Raw genomic sequence first — 26373 nt, 5'->3', positions numbered from 1 at the left:
CTCTTGTGCATCTTAAATTTGGATTTCTGAAGTCATTTTTTAATTCGACTTCCTTCATGAGTCCTCTCAGCTCCCATTTCACTTCCACCTGCTGTTTGATCATCTCCAGGTTTTCCATTTGCTCTGTGGTGTCTCACTGCGCCTGCTTGTCTCATCATGTTTAATTCGTGTTGGAATGTTGCATTTCTCTTCTACCCATAATGGCTTTTTTTAAAAGAATGTTTTACCTGCTACAATGTTTGAATTTGGGTTTTCAGTTTTGGTCTCTTCCTGCCAGGACCCCATGAAGATGCAGCAGTCCATTTCGCCTGCACGCATGCATGGCCACGCCGGGTCGACCTGAGCGACCATACCCAGAGGGCTACAGAGAAGGAGCAGGGGAGGGTGTGGGTGGGTTTCCACGTTGCTCACGGGCTTCCCCTCCTGCTATGACAGATTTTTCAATATTTGGCACCTTTCTGCAGACAGGCTTCTGATTCTGTTCTTTTAGTTAAGTCTATTGCCAGCCTCTCTGTGCTTCCGTTTACACCACCTCTGGCTTCCAAGGTACTCTCTCACCCCGAGAAGGGGTCCCTCCCTGAGACCCTCAGCTCTGGTCCTGGAGCTAGCTCACCTCGGGGTACACCTTTGTTGCTACCCAGGTGCTGATATTGCTAGGACTCCTGCAATTTACTGGCAAGTCATTTGCTTCTTTATGACTGAGCCACTTCCAACCCACATGCACATTCATCCCCAGACTAACCTGGCCACCTGTATTCGTTTCCCAGGGCAGCAATGATAAATGACCACAGACGTGGTACCAAAGCAGCAGAAGTGGATCCTCTCCCAGTTCTGGGGGCCAGAGCAAGGTGTCCTCAGTCAGGGCCACCCTCCCCATGGAGTGCTGTGGCTCAGAGGAGGGAGGGGTGGGCCTGTGGGTCTTCAGGACCACCTAGGTCAGGGTTGAGTCAGGGCAGCTCTGAAGATTGGGGGGCTGCCTAGGGGGCTTAGGGCCCTCTCTCTGGTGAAGATGTGGGACAACCCTTCCTCACCTGCTCCTGAGGCACCTGCTGGTGCCACCTGCTGACATTCCATGGCTTTTAGCTGAGTCCCTCCAATCTCTCCTTCCTTGCATAAGGACGCTAGTCATTGGATTCAGGGCCCACCCTAAAGGCTAAAGCTCTTGGTGGCTTAACACAGTTAGACCTTATTTCTCACTCAGTGAAGAAGCTGCAGGGCCTCTGCCCCAGACAGTCCTTCAAGGACTTGGCTCCACCTTGTGGCTCGAGGTTCCTCGTGAGCCTTGGACTGCTCCCCCTCCAGGCGGTGGCTGGGTGGCTGGGGAAGAGGAAGGTGCTCCTCTCGTGGGAGGGTCACAGAAGCCTGGAAGTGGGGCACACCTCTTCTGCCTGCCTTCTCTAGCCAGCATGCAAATGGCCACGTGTGTAACTGCAAGGGAAGCTGGGAAATGTAGTGCCGCCAGGGGGAAAGGTGATGTATTCAGTAACAGCCAGTGCCTCCGTGCACGTCTCCTAACCCTCTGCCCTGCCATCTCCGGATTTTCTTGCAATGCTCTCATCACGCAGATCTGTGATGACAACTCTGTCCCTTACACAGGCACACGGTAGTCTCTCTGTGTGCTGTGGTTCTGTGAATGTTTCTCCCTTTCTTAGTTTAGTCTTTTCTGCCTGTATTTCAACAAATGTCATTTTTAACTTCTATTTTCATACCTTTTTACCTTTCTTGCTCCTTCGGTAAAACTGCTGATTTCCAGAGGTGCCAGCAGGAGGCAGAGGCAGCACGTGGGCAGCAGGGGGGACACCCCTCCCATGTCCTGGCTGGAAGGACCCTGAGCCCCCTAGGCAGCCCCCCAACCCTCAGGGCTGCCACTCGACCTTAACCTAAGGGGCCCTGAAGACCCACAGGATCCCCCCTCCCTCCCCTGTGCCGTCTCCCCCTGCCTCAGCACTCCACACCAGGGCCTCACGCTGGGCCAAGGGCATCCAGTGCTTCACAGCTTCCCCCCAAACACTCTGCTGCAGCCACACCCACCTCCACTCTGGCAACAATCGATCTTGGTGGGGTGGGGACGTAAAGATGCCTCAGGGAGTAGGGCCCCCTGGCTGAAGAGAAGTCCTTGGTGTGGACTCCCAATGTGTTCCTCCCAACAGAGCGAACAATCGCACTATTCTCAAACTTCCTTTGTTCCCAGATGCAGTCACTCCTTTACCTACCCAGGCAGTTTAATCACCCTTCACAAATCCTGGGGGCCTGTGACCCCACCTCCCCGTCCAGCACTGCACTATGGATACCCCCAGCTGAGTGAAACACATGTCCTGCCCTTGGGGAAGGCTTTACAGTTTAGAAGCAACCATTCTTGGGCAGAGACGAGGCTCATGACACTGACACTGGCAAGTGCCCTGCGGGTGATTAGTGGGAGGGGCCGGGGAACCCTGTGGCGTGTGCTGGCAGGGATGAGCAGCTTCCCCAGGGAGAGCAGCACTCACTCAGGCGGCACGAGAGGTCATGCAGGCCCACAGTGGCCCGCTAGAGATGAGGTCAGGGAGACCGAGGCTCAGCCCCTAGGCCTGTGCCTCACCACAGCCCAAACCATCTGCCTTTCCCTGCATCTACACGACCCCTGAGCGGGGCGAACTCCACACCTATTTGACTATGCTGTGTCCCGGCTCACCAACCCACCCAGGGCTCTTCCCCATGGGGGCTTGACCCCCACAGCCCTCTTGGCCTCTGTTGTAACCATGGCTGCTCAGGCTGATTAAACTACTGACAATGGGAAAAGCCTCCCAGGCCTAAGAGCAGTTACCGTGGCTCCTCGTTCTAGAAACGTGATCTGAAATCTCTCACTGGAGGCTGCTGCTGCCTTCTTCTCACGGACCCTTCTCTGTAGCTCATGCCCATCACCATCTCACAGGTCCTTGGACCCAACCAGGGACGGCCAGTGGCAATGCTCTGGGAGCACTGGGCCGGCGTGTGTCTCCTACCTTCCGTCTTCTACCTTCCCCTGCCGCCCCCTCCTGGTCTTCAGTGTCTAGGCCCCTGAGAGTGGGAGGCCAGGTGCCCACCTTGGTGAGCTACCTGGGCAAGCAGGTTCTGAAGTGGCCCGGTTAGAGGCATCGGAGCTGCAGGCTCCAGGGGCTGCCGTGTACACAGCCTGTGATAGGACACTGGCATCTCAGGGGCCTGCTGGGCTCCATTATCGGGGGTTGGAGAGTTAACACTCCCACCAAGCAGCCTGTGTAAAAGAGAAGGGTCGCTTGTCCACCTGAGATGAAGTGCACAGAATGTGAGGTTAAAACTGGAAAGACGACTGGAGTAACCTTCCCCTGTCCATTTTCTTCGGTAAGGCCAGAAAATGATGAGGAGCCAGCAAACACGTGGACGAAGACTTTTAAAAATTGCAGGAAGGCCTCATATGGTGGGAAAGTTTCCAGCAAAGATTTGAACAGAGTTGGACCAGGGCTCCGTTTCTGCCCACTCGGCAGCGGGCACCAGGCAGGCCCGAACGGACTGACAGCACGCGGCCTGGCCCGCTCGGGGCGTCTCTCCTCACTCGTGAGGGGACGCGCAGGAAAAGGGAAATGGCTGCAGCACCCGAGATTCTGTGGGGCGCTGCTCTTACTACACAAGCATCGCCTTTTTACATGTATGGGAAAGACCTCCACCTGCTGGGCGTTCACACAATTTCTGAATACATGTAGAAAAAGATCTACACTGACAATAAAAATGTTAAACACTTTTTAAAAAACAAAAAGAGCTTTAAAATGCAGTAAGAAGTAAGGACATACTGTCCTCCACTCTGTCCCCACTGACTGCTGCAGGAGGCAGATGCCACAGCTCACCTTGGTCCAACAAAGACACCAGAAGGTCACGTTTCCTCCCTGCAGAGGCCCCGTACGAAGGGTAAGTTTTACAGGGTAACTCCCAGTGTCCCTTCACTGTTCTCCCTGGGTGAAATCCATCTTGCAGCGCGAGGTTACCAGCAGACTCAGGCCTGACACAGCTAGCACAGTCGCTGTCCTGTCACACTGGACAACGCGGCCCCGGCCCCAGAGGAGCCCCCTGTCACGTCTGCTCGCCAGTGCCCCCTCCACTGGCCCCTGAGCCTTTGCCTGACGCCTGAGCCTCTGAGGAGCGTGAAGCCTGCTTTGGCAGGTGGATGGGGACGTAGACGTTGGACGCACTGTGCTCCTTGAGGTACTCTCCTCCCTTCTCTTCATATTCTTTCCTGGTGATCCAGACGTCGTCATCTTCTAGGTGGTCCAAGGCCCAGTCCCGAGCACCGTACCAGGCATCCAGCACGGGGTTAGAGGCAAGCCGAACCTGCAACACAAAGAGAACATTCACCAGAAGGCATCTCCCATCAGGATTTGAGGGGTGACTATTCAGCAGGTCCAGCTACAGCCACCTACCTTTCAGCCCCCAAAATATACCGAGACAGGCCCCAGTGAATCCCAGGACAGTGCCAGACAACCTCTGAACCCTCCAAACAAAGCTGAGCTGAGATGCCCTCAACTGTCCAGAAGACTCGACCTCACAGAATGAGCAACTGTCGGCTACCTTATGAACACAAGACCTGCCACTCCAGGTCAGAGAGGGACCAGTGCCTCTCCTCCTGCTCCAGTGATGCTGATCACAGGCTGTCAGATGGAGAAGGCAGCGGAGCTGGCACTCGACCTAGAGGAAAGGCCTTCCTGGCCTGCTCCCTTCCCAGAGGGGAGCAGAGGCAGCAGAAGCTGATGATACAGAGCGGCTCTGGCCATGGTGGCCAATGAGCCTCAGGGGAAGTGAGAGCAGAGGACGATGCTGCCGACACCCAGTCTGCACTGCCTGCCCTGGGAGCGAGGGGAGGGGGCGACATTCTCCACGTACGCTCCTTTGTATCCTCCGCACCCTATTCTGTGCATGCCTTCCTTTTTCAATTAAAGAAAGAAATATACAGGACATGACTCTGATTCTGCTTTAAAAACTGAACATAAAGACCAGAAGGAAAACCACAAAAATGTTAACAGTGGATATCTCTAGATGACAAAAGTATAAAGTGAGTTTCTCGTTTACACTTTACTTCTTCAATCAGAAAATGAATAATTAATGGGATCTTCAAAGCAGTCGGCGACATTAACAATCAGTACCTGAAAAGATGACTGAAAGGGTCTCATCGCCAACAGTTCCTTCTCGATTCTGACTTTCATCCCAGGATACATCACGTTGCCGCCAGTGAGGAAAACGTTCTGAACCAGCACGTCCTGGACGTCCTTTGGGTACCTAGGAGAGAAAGCGTTCCTTGTGGCATAGGTCCTCAACTTGGCCATCAGAAGAGAACACAGATGTGGACGTGTAAGCTCTCAGCACAAAAGAGAAAACGTCTGCACAGGAAGTTTTTTTTAAAAAAACCTCCACCTTTTATTATTTGTGTCTTTGCAGAATGCCAAATAGTCAAAACCTGACTCTGAACGGTCAATTCATTTCCTTCGCATGGTTAGTATGCCTTTCTAACACATGGTTTTTAAAAACGGACTTCACTGAGGTGGGTTTTACACACGTTGTTGACGAAGTCTGACAAATTCATATACCCCAGTAACCCTCGTCATCACACCCTTGGGGCAGAACGTTTCCATCGCTCCAAGAAGCCCTCCCTCCCTTTTGAGGGGCTGTTTATTTTTAATAAGTTTTATCGTATACATATTTGACCACTTTCCCAGCATTAGACAAAGCTGACAGCCACCAATGGTGGCTGCAATAGCTCTTCTTCGCATCCATCCTGCTCAGACCCCAGCAGCCACAGCACTGAAAGCTGCGTTCCTTACTTGTCCAACTTGAATCATGAAAACTCACACTACAGGGAAATGCCTGTGCAAATGGGAGGGGACGAGTGTGCCCTGATAGAAAAGCAAACTCCTAAAGAAATGTCTGTGGGGAGGGGAAAACATGCAATTTCTGCCAACTGTGGGGTGGTTTACAATCGCCTGTCTTCGATAACGTGAAGGTGTATGTGACAGCCGATGCACATACGTTGTCGTGTTGCTCTGACTTAAATTCTTAAAGCTCCTCAAATCAAGAAAATTCTTTTCGTGAGCATTTATCTGTACAAAAAACAATTACAGAGCCCCAGCCATGCGCCCGGCCTGGTGAGAGATAAGAAATACCACCTGAGTACAGCAAGTCATGAGGAGAGAGTGAGAGAGACTTCCAATGCCTGGCGTCCAATCTACCGTCAAAGCCACGGGGCCAGTTTGGGGAAAGAAGGAAAAGCAGTCCCGGTCTCACCTGTCCAGAACGTACTGAAGGGTCTCTGCGACCCCCGCCTGCTCTTCGCCCAGGAGAGACGGCTGGAAGACGATCTCTGGAGCTCGGATTCTTTCCGTCCCAACGAACAGCTGATGATACGCTGCCAAGTTAAACACGGGCTTTGAAAACCCAAGGTTTAGAAGATATTTTTAGGCCACATGACAAACACCCCAGCTGCCAATTTCCTCCCACTGCACTGTTTATGCCAATATAGCTCTGTCCACGCCAGAGTAACCTCTCCCCAGCTCTCCTGATTTGATAATTCCACTTTTCTACCTTTTCCCACCTACGAATCTGCATCATGAAATGGCCCCCAAATAGCAGAGGGAAGGGACTTCGTGAAGAGCAACAGCAGAGAGACTGGCAGACCAGGCCCCCCCACCCAGGGCCTTGCTCTGGGCCCTGGGCCCTGCACAGCCGAGCCAGCCTGCTCCCAGGTTCGTCTCAGACTCGGGTCGGTCTGAGTCGGTCCAGTTGCCATTGTGATGACAGGAAAGTAGAACTAAGCATAATGTTACTGGCTTAAATTCGAATTAAACCACTAAAGTTAGTCTTCAGGTCTAAAGCCTCCAATTACTTGCTCAAATGTTTCCATCAGACAGACTATTCCACACAGATTCCCTGATCTTGGTGCTGGAACTCCAATGGGTCACTGAGTGAAAAAGCCCTGACTTTGGATGTTTTAAGCACTGGTACTCCCCCCACCTTGCTGCCCATTCCAGAACTACAACTGAGATTTTAAAAAATAACATCCCTAAAGAAGCAGACCAGACTAGCCTGGTCATTTATGTCACAGCTGCAAAGCATGAGCAGGGTCTAGGCTGCAGGGCTCCAACCTGGACAGTGGGGACCGGCTTCTCCACTTCAGGTGTCTCCTCGGAAAACAAGGGTTCGAAGTCGTTGATGCTCTCCACGTCTTCCAGAGACGGCTCCAGGGGCTCCAGGTCGGGGGTCTGAGAACAAAGGAACAACACAGGACGGACGCCGTCACTTCCAAGAGTCTCACTTCCGTGAGTTCACCATCACAAAAAAGAACTGGAATCCCCCGATGGCCTCAAAGTTCACAAAAAACTATGAAAAATTTCTAAACTATTAAAAAAAAAGAACATGCACGAACACAAGGATTAAAAGACTGAAAAGCCAGGAATGGGCTTCACTCTGGTCCCTCCTCTCCTATTACACAAGCCAACACTAGTGGGCTTGACAAACAGTTCCTTTCAGTGCTGTGGTCCACCGGGCTGGTGACGTGACAGAAGGCTCCTGAGATGGTGGAACACTTCCCGTCTGAGAAGGCCCAGGCTCCCTCCTCAACGACAATGAGCCCAGGTGGGGCCTGATGTGCAGGGACAGTCCCAGTACAGGGTTCAGAACACGTGCTCATTTTGACCTGGACGAAAGCAGTTAGGTGGGAGTCGGGTGGTTCTGGAGGAAATCTTCAGCCACCTGTGCTGCTGCCACGTGAAGGCAGATGAGTTTAGCCTTCGAGATAAACTCAGAAGAGACTCAAAAGGGAGAAACCCCAGGAAGAACTGTCCCACGGCGGTCCGCGGGAGAATGCTCGAACGGGGCAGCTGCTGCAGAAAGGACCGTCTCATGAGATGGGGTCTCAGGAGGGCTCCCCTGAGATCCCCGTGTTCAGCATGCGTTCTCCGAGTCCCTTCTTACTCTTGAAATCTATGAAGCATTACCGACATAATTCGAAACACAGACACACCCTCTAGAACCTACCCACATATACTGCAGACGTAAACTAGCATCCAAACTCACTCTTAAATGAGGCAACGCCCTTCAACACCCCCCAATGCCCCCCACAAAAGTCACGTGGCATATGTGGCTCATAGGTGGGTGATAGTGTATTCTCAATCCTGACTATTACGCATGGCTTTACCATACTTACAGGGAGGGTACACCCCGGAGAGGACAGGGAATATTTCTCCATGTGATACCAAAGAACAGGATGAGTGGGACTGGTTTAGAACTAGGTAATTTCAGGAGGAAAGTAGGTGGACTAGGAGGCGAGAATCTCAGGAGCTTGATCTTGGTGAAGGAGGTGGGAACATCGCTGCCGATGCTGGATCTGACTCAGGAGCAGGGACCCCTGCTAGCTGCACAATCACACACAGATGAGGAAACTGAGGCTCAGGAAGTTTAGGAACTCCCCTGCTGCCACATTACACTAGTGAGTGGTGGAATCTTGGCCCAAAGCAGGACTTCCTAGCTCCGAAGTCTTTGCTCTGCCTGAAGCTGAATTCTGTAAATCATGACGTCCCACAAAGACTTTAAAAATAAGATATTCAAAACCCAGCTTGTTACCTTCCTAAGCCGGGTGGAAGGCACCACCTTCCAACCACCACCTTTCAATGCAGCTTGTGACCCGAGTGCGCCCAGGGTCGGACGCTCTGCCTGAGTCTCGGCTGCACCGCCTCCAGCCCAGGACCCCGGGCAGTTTCTTCCCTCCCCCAAGTCTCGCCTGCCTCGTTTGTAAATGGCATTGATGACAGTACCAACTCGAGATACAGAAGGGCTCAGCACCAGGCCCGGCACATGTCATGTGCTCTGTTATCATCAGCCACTGCCACTCCTGTCGCCTCTGTCCCTAACTGGCACCAAGATCTTAGGACCCTACATTTGAAGTGTCTCTTCCTCCACCTCTACCCCAAGACAAATTTCAGGTCAACTGCAACACACTTTTATCCTCTCTTCCCACCTCCCGCCTTGCCTCCCCCTACATCCTAACTGCCACCAGTTATCTCCCTGTACTAAGATTGCATCGAATTACTTCCGTGCCCAGCACACTTTGAAGGCTCTGTCTGTATGAGGGACAATATCCAGGCTGATTGATAAGGACCTTTATACCCCCGGCAGGTGTGGCTCAGTTGGTTGGAGCATCATCCAGTAACCGAACGGTGTGGGTCAATTCCTGGCCAGGGCACACAGCTAGGTTGTGTGTTCGATCCCCACTCTGGGTGTGTATGGGAAACAACCAATGTTTCTCTCTCTCCCCCCCTCCCCTCTCTCAGCAATAAAAACATGCCCTCCGCTGAGGATTTAAAAAATAAATAAGACCTTTCTAGTCTGGCCCCTGCTGCCCGCCCCCGACTTTGGCTCCCCCACTCTACACGCCGGACGTGCCGTGCTCCCTGCCTACGTGGTTCTTTCCACCTAAAACGTCCTTCCCTACTCACTGGCTACCTACGGAAATCAAATCACTTCTCAGGGCCCAGCTTAAATATCCCAACTTTTTAGAAACTCCCTCCGTACTCCCCACAGACCCACCACACACCTGACAAGCGTTACTACAGCCCTCTGAGTGTGGTTCTACTGCCCTGTCTTTTAGTCTGAGGCACCAAGAGAACAGGAACTATCTCCTTATCTGCTCTACGCCCCTGACCCCTGGAACACTACACCTGGCCCTGAGTGGGAGACCCCTGGGACACACCCTCCCGTTTCCCTGAAACAAAAAAGATTATACAATGTTTGGGTTTCAAAAGGCTTCTTGAGCCCAGGCCAGTGTGGCTTAGTTGGCTGGAGCATCATCCTGTAAACCAAAAGGTCATGGGTTCGATTCCCGGTCAGGGCACATGCCTGAGTTGTGGGTTTGGTCCCTGGTTAGGGCATGTATGAGAGGCAACTGATCAATGTTTCTCTCCCTCTTTCTCCTGCACTTTCCTCTAAAAATAAATAAATAAAAAGAAGAAAGAGAAAAAGAAAAGATGCAGCATGGCTGCCTAGAGAAGCACAAAACAGGCAGAGGCCGGCTCGGAGCTTGGCTGTCGGGCAAGGGGACTTTCTACACTGGGCCCACTGTGTTTGTAGTCGATCACCCTTCATTCACAGTTACCGACCACTGAAGCTCTGGAAACAGACCGATTAATCAAATTTGTTGTACAGAGAGAAATCTTTTAAGGTTGGACATTTCAGAATCTCCCCAAGCCCAGAGGGACTTGCATACGTGCGCCCGGAGCGTAAAACAAAGTAGGGACTTAAACAGTATCTGCTGACTGAATGGAGGGGTGGGTGACTCACAGCATGTAACAAATGCAGAAAAGTGAACAAAAAAAAGGAAAAATTAGTCCCCTAGCTGCTCAGGAATCACATCTTCCAAGTTGTTTCTATTTCTCCTTTTTAAATCTGCAATCCCTCGCCTACCAGTGGCTTAGTGCATAGGTCTGGTGTAAGGACACTAATGTCCTGGTGACATGTTAAGCATGATAAAAGCTAAGTGGATGAATAAACAACACAGAAAACTTGGTTCTGGATCCCAGTAAAGAAAGAGCTCAAACGGAAACACAGATCCGACAGCCGAGAGAAGCAAACTAGAAGATGCACGTTGGTTCTACCACCACTGATCTGGATGCTGTGTGTGACCGAGACTCAGAAAAGGGCCCCTTGACCTGAGACCGCAGTGAGCCAGTGAGCTGTGGCTGGGACACCTGACTCAGGAGCTGCTCTGTCACACAGGCATGCTTGTGACCAGGGGCTGTCCTCATGTCGTCCATGGCCCATCAGAGAGGAGCAGAGAGTCCGAGGTGAGAGCAGGGGCTGAGAGTGAGCCTCCAGCGAGGAGGCGGTCACCGAAAACGTCAGCCTCCTGCAGAGCCTGAGAGCTCCGAAGTCACTGGCCAGCACCATGCTGCACCCAGCATCAAACTGGATTTTTCTGCAGGACTCTCTTTATAAGTACATGTTTTAAAGTAATCTTATTTAAAAACAAAAAATCAATAAGCTACAATGGTCAACCCTGACCCAGAAGTGTCACAAAGCAACACCCAAGTTCCTCTGTTTGAGAACTCTGGAGATGGCAGATTCAGGAACAGTGAGTGCACTTATGAACACCTTTTTCCAGCTCTAAAGACAGGAGAGCCAACCAGTGACTTTCTGCCCAGGTGTGACCTGCAGGCTGCCCCGTCACCACTCAGGGCCCGCACCTCCACCCAGACGCGTGCTGTTGGCCACGTCAGCGAAGCAAGTTAAGGGGAATGTATGACTAACTGCCAAAGAACCCTCGCAGGAGAGGTTCGGGTTCCAGACCGCACCACCTGACTGGCGTGCCCGTGTTCTTCCCACTCCATACACACAAGCTCTGCTCCCTGGGGGGCCGGAGGTCGACAGGGTGAAATCATTCAGGTCGGAACGTCAGGGGGCACAGGTCAGTGCCGTCATTGCCCCGTCCGTGCGCCTGTGGACATCACTGGCTACATCGGCCCTCTTTGCCCCAAGTCTGGTCACAGCCGCTGCCTTTTATGTCAGCTTTCTCAAGACACAACTCCCGCCCTCAGAAGGGCTGCTCTCTCTACAGGACCCCACGGGCCCTCCCTCCCCGGGCACTGGTACCTCAGGCTTGTTGTCCACCACATCCACCTCGAGGGCGACTTCTGACTGGAGGATTTTCTGCTTGGCTTGCTCCACGGCTGAACTGAGCTTGTGTATGTAGGACTGCAGCTCTTCGGGGGAGTCCATGTTCAGCTCCATCAGAGCTTTGTGAAACTGGTCCATGTGGCCGTCCTCGAGAAGTTCCTGAAACCGGAGCAGTCACAGTATATCCCCAGAGTCACCAGTGCAATCGCAAACAGGAAAAGCAGTAGCTCAGAAGCCACACAGAGAACGAAAGCAGGAGAGGGCTCCCAGAGCTCCCCGGCCTGCCCCACCACAAAATCACACCTCCCCCAAAGGTTCCCACAGCTATCCTGCCATGCCCACCCGCAGGTGTCTCTAGGCTGCCATCGTATCCTGGTTTCAGCACCTCGTGACCAAGCAAAACTACCCTATGGTGACAGGCATCGGAAACGCTGTCATCATTCGGGTGGGCAGAGGTGGGAAGGGAACCAGCAGCAGACATGAGGGAGACTGCCGGGTTGCTGGTAATGCTCTCTTTTGGGGTCTGGAGAGCAGACACACTGTGTTTCCCATTGTGAAAATGCATGTGCTGGACGTGTCAGATCGGAACACTTCGCAGTGTGCACGCCGCACTTCAGTTAAAAAGATAAAAAATGAAGGGGACTGTACGGCTGACATAAATCAGTAAAGCCAGAGTCCACAGCTCTTTCAGAAACACCTGCTGCTACACCATCCTCTGTACTAGTGATCTGAAACTCCTTCTGGACCCCAGCGACCCCTGAGGAGATGTGTTTTAAGGGTAAGGAAGAGCACACAGGGGGACATTCCCTGGGACCATGCTGCTGAGCACGGCCACAGGCCGGTCAGGATGTGCCCGCACCTGCACGTACAGCAGTCGGTCCAGACGCTCCTGATCAAGCTGCAGCTTCTCCTCCCGCCGCCGGGCGTTGAGCTCCTGTAGCCGCCGCAGCTGCTGCTGGCGCCGTTCCTGCTTCTCCTCGGCAGTCAGCGTGCTGCCGAGGAGCTTGCTGGAAAATGGGAGCTGCATCTTGTGGACGTTGTTCTCATAATAGTCTGGGCACCGCCATTTCTGCAGTTCTTCAAAGAAACAACTTCAAAAGTTAGGAAATAGCAACACTATCAGCAGAGAAATGAGACTGTCAACACTAGGGCTCTATGTCTGGGTAAGATGAAAAAAAGCGCACATCATCCAATCCCCAAGGTACCTAATCAGCTAAATGCAACCACAAAACCTGGATGTAATGCCAATGGACCTGTTCTAAAATAATTGCTAAATAAAGGTCTTCAGACAGAAATGGTACCAGAAGGAAAACTAACATTCAGAATGAAGGAAGAACAACAGAAATGATGAAAATCTGGTTAAATGTAACAGATTAACCTCCTCTTAAGTTTAAAATGTTTGACAACTAAAAGTAAAAACCATCATGTTTGACAACTAAAAGTAAAAACCAGCATGCTGTCTGATGAGTCCCCAATGTACGCATATGACTACACGCAACAACTCCAGCAAAAAGGAAGAAAGATAAAGGAGCCTTGAGCCTGCCAACATTTCCACACTCCACCTGAACTGGTAAAATAGCAATTCCAAGTAGACTCTGTAAAGTAGGTTCTCCAGAACAACCACTGAAAAAACTACAGAAAGATATAGTAAAAAACACAAGATTGATAAAATGTAGTAACTAAAAATTTTCTAAGTGTTCTAACAGACCCAAAGAAGGCAGCAACAGAAAAGAAGAAAGAACAGAAAACAAACAATAAAATAGTGGACCTAAATCCAAATATTAAATCAATTTAAATCAATTAAGTCAATTTAAAATCATCTTAACATACCAACTAACAGAAAAGAGACTGAGAAAATATATTACAGGGAGAGTAAAAGTAAAAGAATGGAAAGACATCCCAGAGAAGCACTAGTCATAAGAAAGCTCGAGCAGCTGTATTAATGTCCAAGTAGACTTCAAAGCAAAGAAAATTGCCAAGGATAAAAAGTGACATTATATCAATATAATGATAAATTGTTCATTTGCCAAGACATAAGAATCCTAAATAGGTACCTAACTAAAGAGCTTTAAATACTTGATGGCGAAAACTGACAAAACTGAAAGACAAAATAGAAAAATCCACAATGATACCTAGAGACTTTAATACTCTTCTCTTAAATATCGGTAGCGCTAGTAGATGGAAAATGAGCAGGCAGAGAACTGACAGACCCCACAAACCAGCAGAGCCTGAACAGCATCAAAGAGCACTCCACCACCAACAGCGGGACACACATCATCTCTTGATCTCTTCCCCATGTGTGCAACATTCAACAAAGCGGACCTTCACAAATGTAATTGATAGCAGACAAAGGAAGTTCTTTGATCTTATTAAACTAGAAATAAATCACAGAGAGATAACAGGAAAACCTCCAGAAATTTGGCTATAAAGCAACACATTTCTAAAGAATCAACAGCTCAAAGACAAAGTCTTGAGGGAAATTAGAAGATATCTGAACTCAATAAAAAAATGAAAATATATCCAAATCTGTGGGATGCAGACACAGCAGTGCTGGGGGAAATTTACTGCTCACATTAAAAATGGTCTCATAATATGCTAAGCTTCTACCTTAAGAAGCTAAAGAAAAAGAGCAAAATAAGCCTCAAGCAAGTAGAAGGAAGGAAATAATAAAAAGAAATTAATGAGATTATCTAAATCGTCCTACATCTATTGAAGAAATTGAATTCATAGTATAAAAAACCTTCAGAAAAAAACTCCTAGGCCCAAATGGTTCAACTAAAGACTTCCACCAAACATGTTTTAAAAATACAATAATATCAATTATATTTATACAGTCTCTTCCAGAAAGAAGAAGAAACAACACTTTCCAGCTCATTTGAGAAGGTTAGCATCACCCTGATACCAAATCCAAAGGTAGTAAAAACTACAGACCAATATCCCTCATGAACACAAAAAATCCCACAAAATATTACCAAATCAAATCAAGCAATATATATATATAAAGATATGTACATGAACAAGTGGGTTTATTTCCCCTGCAAATCAAACCTACTTCAATATTTGAAAAGCAATCATTATAATGAACAGTCCAAAGCAGAAACACCACAGAGGATCATATTAATTGATATAGAAAAAGCTTTTCAAAAATTCAAAATTCATTCATAATAAAAATGCTCAGCAAAACTAGGAACAGAATGAAACTTCCTTACCTTGGTGCTGAGCATCTGCGAAACACCTAGAGCTAACATCACGTACTTAACAGAGAAAGACGACATGCTTCCCCCTACAGCCGGGGACAAGGGACTGGGAACAACACAAGGACGCCCACTGTCACCACTCCTGCTCAACATTGCACTGAAAGTCCTCACCAGTGAAATAAGGCAAGAAAACAGAAATAAAAGGCAAAAAAATCAAAAAGGAAGAAATAAAAGTCATTACAGATGGCGTGTCTACACATAAAACTTCCCAAGGAATCCACAAAAGAACAGAACTAAGTTTGGCAAAGTAACAGGATACAAGGTCAACACAGAATTAACTGAGTATCTATCCACTAGCAATGACCAACTGAAAAGTGAAAGAAAAAAAACAAAGAAATAAACACTTAAGCATAAATCTAATAAAACGCGTGCAGGGTCTATATGCTGAAAACTACAAAATGCTGATGAAAGAAATCAATAAAGACCTAAATCAATGGAAAGACGCACTATGTTCATCAGCTGGAAGATTCAACAGAGTGAAAAATGTCGATTCTCCCCAATGGGTTTGATATCTTATCTGGATTTGTATTTAGAATGTTGTTGTTTAATATCCAATCTTATCTGTAGGTTCAATGTACTTTCTATCAAAATCCCAACAAAACTTTTTCATAGATATGGATGGACAAGCTAATCCTAACATTTATATGGAAAGGCAAAGGAACTAGACTAGCCTACACAACTCTGAAAACAACCTATGTATGTAAGTTATCAATTAACTAAATACTTTATGAAAGTAAATACCCAAAGGGGGAAGGAATTCTAAAAACTAATGGGTAAAAAGTGAGAAAAGAATCATCCTGGGAACAATTTAAGGAACACCCCCGAAGCGGACACTATCCAAAAGCCCCAAGCAAATGACGATCTCTTCATTACCTTCCACATAATCCTCAGCGATGTAGCTGTGCTCGTGCAAGATCTCCTCCATGCGGCTGAGCGTGATAGCTGCCAGGTGCCCAGGATACTTCAGCTGCAGCAGACGCTGGAGGTAGCCAGCTGCTTGGCTTCCTCCCAGATTGATGCGTTTGCAATTTTTAGCGTCTAACCTACAACCAAGAGATAGAAGGAAGACAGCACTTGATTTTTGGCAATGTGAAAGAGAATATGGAACACCTTTAAGGAGAAAGGATAATTTAATGTAGATGAAAGGGATAGAAACAGACCAGCTGGGAGAACATAAAACCTTACAATTAGAAGGGACTTTAAAGCTCCCTTGGTCCAACCTCTTAACCAATGCAGAATTCCTACTGCACACCCAGACAGGCACGTGGCCATCCCACTTCTGGCACAGGTTTCAGAAGGACACCACTTTAATGGGAAGAACATGTACTCCGAAGTCAGACCCTTATGTGACTCACCATGCATTTCTCAGACTGTGGTCCTGGAACCAAGTATCCTAGAATTATCTGCAAAAGTGTTAAATGTGCCAATTCCCAGGACTCGTTTGCTCTGGGGTGGTCTGGGACTCTACACGTGAACAAGCTTGCCGGGCAACTCTCCTGCAGGCCAGACTTCGGGAACCCCCTCCCCAGACACTCGACTTCTACTGACACAAACATATGAAGCAATCACACATATGCTGGCTTACTGTAATCTCCTTACTGTAATCTCCTCAGGTCCCTTTCATGTGAACTAAAGGGGAACAGCAGAGTCACTTCATTTTCTCAATGGGAGAAAGAGCAGCAGAGCACTAGGAAGTTGCTGTGTATTGAAACGTCGCTGCTATATCACACCTCACCAGCAGATGCCGGCACAGAACAGAATATGCTCCAATCTGATCATTGCTTAGACTTCAGGTAAAATCACTTTCTAATACATAAAAATAACACTATTTTTCATTTCTGCATATTGTCTTACATAATGCAGACAACTGTACAGGAGTGTTTGTTAATGTCTATGAATTACTTTTTTCTTCATAAATGTTTGTAAAACCTTGGAGAGAAATTCCCACTACGGGGCTCAATATATTCCACAGCATTTGTTTTCACTTAAATGTTCAGACAGCTTTACAGTTCACAAAGTGCCATCATCTACGTGGTCTCATTTCATCCTCACGGTACCCTGAGCAAACGGTGTGTCCTGATTTTACATGGTAGGAAACTAAGTGAAGAGGTTAGGTGCCTCATCCTTAGCAGGGCTGCAAACCAGGGGTTCAACCTCAAAGCCAGGGCTTCTTTCCCCACTTATACACACTCTTTACTCAGTGTGAACTCTTCTCAGGAGAGCGTGATGCTGGCCTTCTCTTATCAGGCAACAAAGGCCCTACTATAAAATGCGAACAGATTTTAAACACGACAAAAACTACTACCCTCACCTTTTATTTAACTCAAAGATATTTAATAAGTACCTATCATGTGCCAGGCACTATACCTGAAAAAGGTCTAACCTATGGTGATTAAAGAGCTTTAAAGAAAAATAATACTGTCTTAATAAGAAAGTGACTCCAGAACACAAAGGCATTCTAAATTAAGTTTACTCAAATCGTTTATTCAAATATTTTTATTGAGCCCCTAGTACCTGTAGGGACTGTTATCTCACCATAAATCGGAATTATAAAATTCTAGAATTGTGGATTTGGACCTCAGAGGTTACCCCTCCAGGAGGTCAAAAAGGATGGAAGGTGAAGTGACTTAGCCACAGTCACAAAGTGAGATAGGTCACAGCTAAGCCCAGAGGCCACTTTATGGTCCACCTTTAAAGCAGGCACCCAATAAATGTTTCCTGAATGCTTCTCAAAAGAGTACTCAAATGCCGTAAGTGCAACTCACCTCCCCTCTAAGATGGGTAAAATATGCGTACACTGGTATCCAGATGAAATGATGAGCCCACTGGAAATCAAGTTCTTTGGCTTACTGTGGTAGAAGCTGAACAAGCTGTCTATTCCGTAGGCCACCTTGGGAATCCCGTAGCACTCAAAAAGAAGCTCAGACATCATTTGTCGTGAATACAGTGGGTTGCACACAGCTTCTGTCAAAACTACGGGATGATCAACACAGCCCTACTTTGAAAGAAAAGAGCAAAAAGATGATCGATACAAGAACACTCTTCTTAAAAACACCAAAACCCTTACTGCAAGGGCTGAATTTGCTTTTGGTCTCCGATCAAAAACCTGACCAGAAGCAAGTGTAAAGTACTCATCTCATCTTTACTGGAAGTTGTTTTGGAAAATATGAACATAGCATCAATCTAAGGTTATTAAGTCAAGCCTCTTCCAAACCATAAATAAATCACCTTAGCTCTATCTTCAAATACCTCCAGAATCCAACAGCTTCTTACCACATCCCCTGCTCCCCACTACCTCCCTCACGTAAGTCACCATCATCTCTCTCTGGGTTTCTGCGACAGCCTCTTCACTGGTCTCCCCGATTCCACCCTATGACCCAGGCCAGTCCGTTCTCCATACAGCAGCTATGCTGATCCTTTTGGAACATAAGCCATGTCTCTCCTCTTCTCCACATTTCACACGAGTGTGATTTGGCCTCTCTTAACCTCTCTGACTTCCTCTCCCACTTACTGCTCTCCTGCCCTCCCCTGCCTGCCCCGCAGTTCAGATTAGGGCTCACTTCTGCTGCAGAGCCTTTTCCCTGGCTGGCTCCCCCGGAATACCATTCCCTCAGATACACACATGGCTTGCTCACTCAACTGCCTCCTTTCAAGCCCTTGCTGGAACATCACCTTTTTCCTGAGTTGCACCCTGACCATGTTACTGAGAAAATATAACCTTTTCCTATCATGCCATAGAATCTACTACTCAATTCTATTTATTGTCTGTCTTTTCATACTAGAATCTCTGTCCACACTAACTCCACAAGCACAAGTTTTGGGTTACATTCACGAACGTATTCCAAACGCCCAGAAAAGTGCTTGACACAGAGTTCAGTGCTTAATACACATTAGTTAATAAGTAAATGTATTAACAAACGAGGAACATATCCGAATGTATGCTCCAAGAGAAAACGGTCGTTGTTCTGTTCACTGCTATACCCCAAGCGCCTAGTGCAGAGCTTACACACGTTAGGAGCTTAGCACTTGATCGAGTGGACTAAATGAATGACTAGATAACAATGAGAGCCACTGGAATGACTATTATTTCTCCAAGGGCAGAGTGTGCATAGACACTACCTCATCCTTTCCTCTCAAGCCCAACCCACCTCTCCCCCCACCATTCACCTGCGAGGAGACACCCAGGTGCTGGAAGCTGTAGTCAAACAGCAGCTCCTGCAGCTCCAGGTTGACTGGCACGTTTCGGTCGAAGGGCGAGCGCAGCATCCAGCGCAGCGGCTCCAGGCTACCTAGTGCGTTGCCCACCTGTGGACCCGCCCCGCCCCGAGCCCCGCCACGCCCGCGGGCGCACACGGAGCGGAACTGCAGCCGTGGTTCAGGGCCCGCGTCCGGTCCGGGGCACGCCCAGCCGGCGCGGATCTGAAAGGACCCGTTGTCCAGCACCAGAGGCACTGGCAGTGGCCCGTGTGACACCGGGCCGGCCTCCAGCACTGGGTCTGGAGTGGCGCGGGCGTCACGGAACGGGAACACGTTCCCCACTGGCCCAGCGCTACCGGTCGCCATCTTGCAACGCGCTGGCTCCGCCTTTCTCTGCAGCGTCCGCCCTGACAGCGCGAAGCCCCGCCCCCTTGCGTAAAAAAATGCCCCGTGGCTCCCGTCATAAAGAGCTTCCGAACCTCATCTCGTAGCTGAGTCACTCGACCCTCTTCAGCTGACTCGCCCCTCGTGGCCTAGGTTATCTTCGGGATTGCCAGGCCCGTCCGTCCCGGCCATTAAATTCTGCAGTTTCTGACCAAACCTCTGACCTGACCACGCCCCTTCGCTGTAGCCGGGACTCTGGACCAGTAAGCCCCGCCCCATCTGAGCGTCATCAAGCCCCGGCCCTCAGGACCTCCAGTAAAGGACGCTAAGCTCCATGGGGCCCCGCCTTTTAGTTTAGCCACGCCTTATTTTGGGGTAATTCACCTTCAACCGCCTTTGGCTCCGCCTTCACGTGGTTACGTCACCCTTAGCATTCTAGTCAAGGAAATGCAAAGTCTAGGTTGCTGGTTGTTCAACTTCTCGGCTAGTGAGCTCCATAGGCAGGCCTGTTCACTTTGTAAAAATTCATCAAGCTATTCATTTATGATTTGTGCACTCTTATGCATGTGTGTTATATTTTATAATACAGTATAAAGTTTTAAAATAGCGTTATGTATTTATGAACTTACAAAGACTGTGCCCTCTAACTGGGACCTCAAACACCAAGAACAATTCTGCCGTCTCTCGACATGTATACTCTCTTCCCTTTAGTGGCATAGCTTCCCCTCGTGGTCATTTTCGCTTGTTGTGATCCTGAGTTTTGGCCAATGGGGGTGGAAGTGGAGGTGATGTGGACACCCCAGCCTCCAAGTTTTAGTTCCAAAAAGATTGGATACACTCTCCCCTCCCCCATTTTCTCTTTTCACTAGCTAGGGAGAATTACAAGAATTAGAGCCACACCTTGACCCTACCCTCCCAGTGCTAGAATACTCAAGTTTGAGAGATAAAAATTAAGTTTGAACACTTAAGTTTGAGAGATAAAGCAAGCTCATTTTAAAAAGTGATGGTGAATAAACATCCTTAGCAAGAGACGAGACCCCAAAACTTTCTCAAGAACTTCTACGAACACTTCTATGCCAGATTAGGAACTAGCCTAATGACAAAATCAGATTAGAAGTGTGGCCTTCCAATACAGTCTGTTGTTTCAGACATCTATCCGAAGGTATCCATCATGAAGCTAAGAAAGCAGGGACAAGCAGAACACAGAGGCCAGTAAATATAAGTGAATGTATCTATGTATATCAATATGGGAAAATCACCCAGATATATATTTTAAAGAAATAAATGAAGGCAGTACTGTGTATACTGGACTCCTTTTAAGAAAGGAGGGGAGACAAATACTTATGTTTTTGCTTATATTTTCATGCAGATAGACAAATTAATAAAAAGAATTTACCTCTAAAGAGGACATGAGGTGGGTGAGTCAAGTGTGAGAGACTGTTTTACTGCATGCTTTTTGATACATCGTTTTTATTTTTCACCATGAGGATGTATAACCTTTTCAGAAAAAAAAAAAGCACTATGTATGGGTGAGGTAGATTGCATTATTATCCCCAGTGCTTCACTCACTTATAATAGGATCATGCATCCATACCATCAGCCGTGTGATAGGGTCTTTCCCTATTGACACTGATATTGGTCTTGACCATGTAACTTGCTTTTAGCCAATGGGTTGTGAACCTAATGTAATTCAAGTAGAGGCTTTAAATGTGCCTGTGCAGTTTAGACTGCCCTCTTGCACTCCTGCTGTTAGTCACGAGAAGAGCATGTCCAGAGTCTAAACAGGATCAGAGATACGTGGAGAAGACCCGAACCCAAAATGCAGCCTGGAGCCAAGTCCAGCTGACCTACAACCTAAAGCTGAGCTATTCCATGGACCCATGAACAAGAAAAATGTTATCATGATCCATTAAAATTTGGGGGTTGCTATGCAGCATTATTGCTGCAGAAAACTGAACAATACACTAGATCAGTGCTGTCCAATTGGTACTTTCTGCCTTGACAGAAATGTTCTATAATCTGTCATGTCTAATGCAGTAGCCACTAACCACATGTGGCCACTGAGCACTTGAAATGTGAGTAATGCAACTGAGGAACTTAATGTTTTATTTCATTTACATTTAAATTTAAATAACCATATGCAGCTAGTGGCTACTCTTGTACAATGTAGCACTAGACAAAAATCTATGGCTGTGATTATTTGCCCATGGGAATTACTAGAAGTAAGTAGATCATAAGCTTGCTGTACTAGTTCCCTAGGGCTGCCAAAACTAAGTACCACAAACTGAAATGGCTGAAAATGACAGAAATTTATACTCTTATAGTTCTGGATGCCAGAAGTCCAAAAATCAAGGTATCAGCAAAGCCATGGTCTGCCTAACGTCTCTAGGGAAGAATTTGTTCCATGCCTTTCTCTTGGCTTCTTGTGTTGTTTGTAACCCTTGGCTTGTAGACACATCACTCCAATCTCTGCTTTCATTATGTGTCTCTCTATGTATCTCCTTTCCTCCTCTTTTAAGGTCAACAATCTTGTTGGATCAGGGACCCACCCTACTTCGGAATGACCTCAGCTTAACTAATTATACCTGTACATCTGCAAAAACCTTATTTGGTCCAGATAAGATCCCATTTACAGATACCAGGGGTAGGACTTCAAAACATATCTTTTAGAGAGGCACAATCCAATCCACAAGACCACTAAGCTTTGAGGAAGTTGTATTGCCAAGAAGGCACAAGCCTGGACTCCAAAATTCTGTAAGTATTTGACCCCTAATATAGCCATAGGATCCAAAAGGTGATCAGAAGGAAGCTGGAAGTGGAAGTTGTGCAACTCCAGAGAGGAATTACTCTTCAAGATCCTCAAGAGGATGATAAGAAAGAGCTTCTCAGAAGGCAAAGCCAAGAGCCACTGAGAACAATGGACAAAGGAGTTCTCCCCTAGAAAGAGAGGCAGAGAGCTGTAACCAAGAAAAAGAAGGCAGATGATCCTTGGGGGCCTTTGTAATAGTCTGGTCAAGTTTATCGCATTGTTATTGGTATACTTTAGCATTTGGGTACACCTTCTCACAGTGGCTAAAAGAATGCCTATGACAAAGGCTGAAAGAATCACTCCAGACAAAAGGACTGAGTCCTTACTCTTAGAATGCCCTTTACTGTGAAGAGTAATCAGGGCATGGATATTGCTGGTCCGATTATAAAGCCTTACAGACTGAACAACACTTAAACCCAGTCCAAATTATTGCTGAAGTGTCCCAAGGTGGGGAATGATCAGCAGATAAATGCTCCTCCCCCACAATGAAAGCTGAAGAGCTTCCGGAAGTCTGCCCAGGCTGGGGAACACCCACTGAGGAACAGGTGAGGAAAGGGTGACGTCGGTAGTACTGAGCTGACGCAACATGGAGTGTGTGTGGCCAAACTGGCAGAAGGGGTCCCACCAAACGGGCTGAAGCCTGAGAAGTAGATTTTATTTTACTCGAACTAACCTGGGGACTTCAAGTTTTGAATTTTGCAGTTGTGTGTCAATGCCTGGAGATTGCCCTCAGAAGGACAGCTGTGCCCAGCACACTTTGATCATTGCTGTACACCAGTGACTGCTGTGTGAGAAGCATGCAAGGTGCTGACGTCTGGGTCCCACCCTCCAGGGAACCTGTTTTTACCATATGGAGTAAAGTGTGGGCATGGGATGCTTTACAGTACAAAGCGAAGTTTGAGAATCAGTGTTCCAGGGCCTTTAACTCAAGTGTGGCTTGCAGCCCCGCAGTCCTAGCATCAGCCTGGGAACTTGTTAGGAATGCAGAATCTCCAGCCCCACTGAGACCTACTGAATCAGGAACCTGCATTTCAACAAGATCCCCAGGTGATTCATGCATGTATTAAAGTTTGAGAAGCATATGTCCGGTCCTCTTACCAGCTCTGATTTTTATGTGAAAAAGAAATTCAACTTATTTTTGGTTAGGCTGCTCTCAGGTTGGTCTCTGTCCTGACTAGCAAACACACATTTAGGTGATCAGCTGATGCATGTGCTTTGGCTCCTGAGGGGTTCTGCATGGCAGGACCCAAGACTACGGAGCCATCGGAAACCTGTTCCAAGAAAACTGTTCCAGTGCCACCCAGTCTTCCAAAGCTTGACCAGGATGATGTGATGGGAATAGGCATCAAACTGGGTGGGCTCTTTGAGCTGTGACTCATCACAGCTGATCATGGCCTTGTGCTGGGCCTAGCTCAGGGACCCCTGGGACGACTGCCTGGGTAAAGGAAGAGATAGCTGTGTAGCCAAGGAGAAAAGCAGCGGATTGGGGCTGGAGGCCAGGAATTTAGCACAGGGTCTCCAGCTTCCTCCCTGATTCTGCTAACTCACTGATAGTATTATTGGACATGGGGAGAGCTGTGGCCTTTTAGTAGCCTGCCTGTCCCTTTGCAGACATTGTTGACACAACTTGGGATCTGCCTCTGGACTCCTACTCTTTTTTGTATGACCAGCTTGCGTCACCTTGATTTTACTTTGCTGGGGGTCAGAGCAGAGTGTCCCAAAAGGTGCTTGCCAAGGAGCAAGTTCCCTTTGCTGCAGGTGAGTGAGAACCTTGGTTGGTGACAATACTGTAGGTAAGTTAGTTCCATGTCCTCCAGGCAACCCTCAGCATAAGGTCTTGGCTCCAGCTGAGACCCCAGCTAAAATGACAAAAGACCAAAACAGAGAAATCATAACAGGGTCTGGCAGACCAGCAGACCCTTCAAGAGTTTCACAAGGACTTGGAAGCTTTGAGATTTTGAGGCCCTTTCCCCTTACACTTGACCTCCAGCCCTTAGATTTACGGGGTCTTGGTAAAACAGTTTAGTCAAGATCAACAGAGGCCCTGTCTTTACTGCTGCACCCCCAGAGCCCAGAACAGTTCTTAGCCCAACGTGTGGTCTAGAGTAGGTGCTCAATAAGTATTTGATGGAGATATCCTGTGTGCTTGCCAGGACTTATACCAGATACTGGGTAATGCTAATAATTCCTTTAACTGTGCTCTCTCTTGCCCAGCCTGTAATTCCCTCCAAAGAATTCTCAATCTCTTCCTCGGTTTCTATGTCAGCCCCAGAGGGTTTCTGGGAGCTCTTAGGAGTGTAGATCTCCTCCCTCCCCTCAACCCCCACCTCACGGGATTTGGCTGGGCTCTCTGCACCACTGGATCATCCTGCTGGGGTATTTCTGGCCAGAGGCCCCTCCTGGGCATCCCTGTGGAATTGTAGCCAGACCCTTGAAAACACTCAGTCCTAACCTATAAGGAGTAGAGCCCATCTCCCAAGCCCTACCTTGCACCCAGGACTGGGATCAGCAGGAAGCAAGAGAGACATTTACTTAGAGAGCAAAATTTAAGGGGGTGCAAAAAATTCAATAAGGTAACATTTTGTGCAGCTATTTTTAAAAAGTCAAAAACCAAACTGAACTGTGGTTTTCAAAATAACACAATGAACAAAATAATACAATTTGAAATAAAGACAGAATTGGTATCCCTAGTATTTCCTTTAGACTCAGACTCAATACAGCTTAATATAGATAGTGCGGCTACCAGCCTGCTCCATCTGAACGTCACCGTTGCTGATCTCGCGTGCATAGGTATTTGGGAGGGAACCATACTAATGAATCTTGCCTGGTCTATCTTTAGACTCAGACCGCGAGCTCACTGCAGACTGAGCACAACGTAGGAGTTCTTCCTTCTAACTTCTACCCACGCACTTTGGTGTTGCGGGGAGGGGTGTGGAGATAGGTCCCATCTACTCCTGCTCCCTATTTCTCCTGGCTGCCTGGAAGCGAGTCTGGGGATGAATGTCCTACAAACATCCGTGCAGGGCTTCCCTAGGAATACTAGGAGGCGCCTACCACCCTCGGCACCCATGCTGGGGACGCACGGGCTCCTCCAAGTCCAGCACAAAGCCAGGAGCCAGGAGAAGGTGGAGCGGAGCCAAGCGAGTCCGCGGAGGTGTCAGCAGCTTTTCAGAGTCTGCAGATGTCTCATTTGTCCTTTTGAAGACGGGAAGGACCGAGCTGGTGCAGCTTGACCTTCCCACCTTCCCTTCCACCGCAGAAGTTCGGGCTCTCCCTGAAGCCTACACTCCGCTCTCGGACTCAGAGCGCGCCCTAAGGTCCCTGGACCCACTGAGGAGCATGGGAGGCGGCAGGGGGCGGAGCAGTCCACTCCAGGCCTGGGAGACATCGGAGGGTGTAGCGGGCCTGGAAACAGAGTCCTCTGGCCAGCCCCAAATCGTAAACACAGAACTATAGCGACGAAAGGGGGTTATAAAGCAGACATCTCAAATGGTCCGTCTGAATCATCAGAACTGCGAGCAGCAGAGGGGTCCGGATCTTATCCCTTTTCCGACTCCCACTCCCATTGGGTGGAAGCAGGACCAGGGTAATCCAAAGCCTTCGCTACCACAGCAGGCTGGCAGAGATGCTCTGCACACACGTGCACGCACAGACGTTCGTCAAAGCTCTCACGAGACGCAAACACAGCTTTCCCCTCACCCCACACGCACGTCTTTATATAGGCATGCTCTCTCTCAGACCCGCACACACGCACATCAGTTGCAGCCCGTAGGGAGAAATGGACACCGTGCTTCGGCGTTCTCTGGGCTCCTCCCCGCACCGATTGTGTCTGGAGAAATCGTCCCCAACAGTCCTCTGCCTTCGTGGTTTCTCTAGGGGTGAGAGAGGAACCCCGGGAACTTCCCAGCCTCCCTGAGCTCCTGATCCCGTCTAGAAAGTCCAGCCACAACTCTCTCTAACCGCTCCGGGAGGGGCACTCCTGGAGGCAGTATGAGTGCTGCTCCTTTCGCGCGATAATATCTGCACGACCAAAGCCTGGGTAATTCAAGCAAACGCATGCTTGCACAGGCTGTGCAAAAAAAA

General features: G+C 48.4%; 1 protein-coding gene across 2 annotated transcripts; it reads right to left on the bottom strand.

Annotated features, from left to right (window-relative positions):
* Positions 1-3313: 3313 nt before the first annotated feature.
* ACTR5 (actin related protein 5) lies at positions 3314-19674 on the bottom strand. 2 transcript variants are annotated; one of them, XM_037164601.2, is made up of 9 exons: positions 19068-19672; positions 17666-17895; positions 15774-15943; positions 12503-12720; positions 11620-11802; positions 7122-7238; positions 6265-6404; positions 5130-5262; positions 3314-4320 (listed from the first exon to the last, which is right to left on the bottom strand). In XM_037164601.2, exons 1-9 carry the CDS (start codon positions 19461-19463, stop codon positions 4063-4065), a joined length of 1845 nt encoding a protein of 614 aa, XP_037020496.2. In that variant the 5' UTR covers positions 19464-19672; the 3' UTR covers positions 3314-4062. The 2 variants fall into 2 exon arrangements, 1 of the variants encoding a protein (XP_037020496.2); XR_005085132.2 differs by having other exon boundaries at positions 4233-4320; positions 6265-6385; positions 19068-19674.
* Between the last annotated feature and the right edge of the window lie 6699 nt (positions 19675-26373).

This window comes from Artibeus jamaicensis, unplaced genomic scaffold (assembly GCF_021234435.1).
Source record: "Artibeus jamaicensis isolate MK-2021 breed Jamaican fruit bat unplaced genomic scaffold, CSHL_Jam_final contig_685, whole genome shotgun sequence".
Lineage (NCBI taxonomy): Eukaryota > Metazoa > Chordata > Mammalia > Chiroptera > Phyllostomidae > Artibeus > Artibeus jamaicensis.
This window is presented reverse-complemented; position numbering and strand designations above follow the sequence as displayed.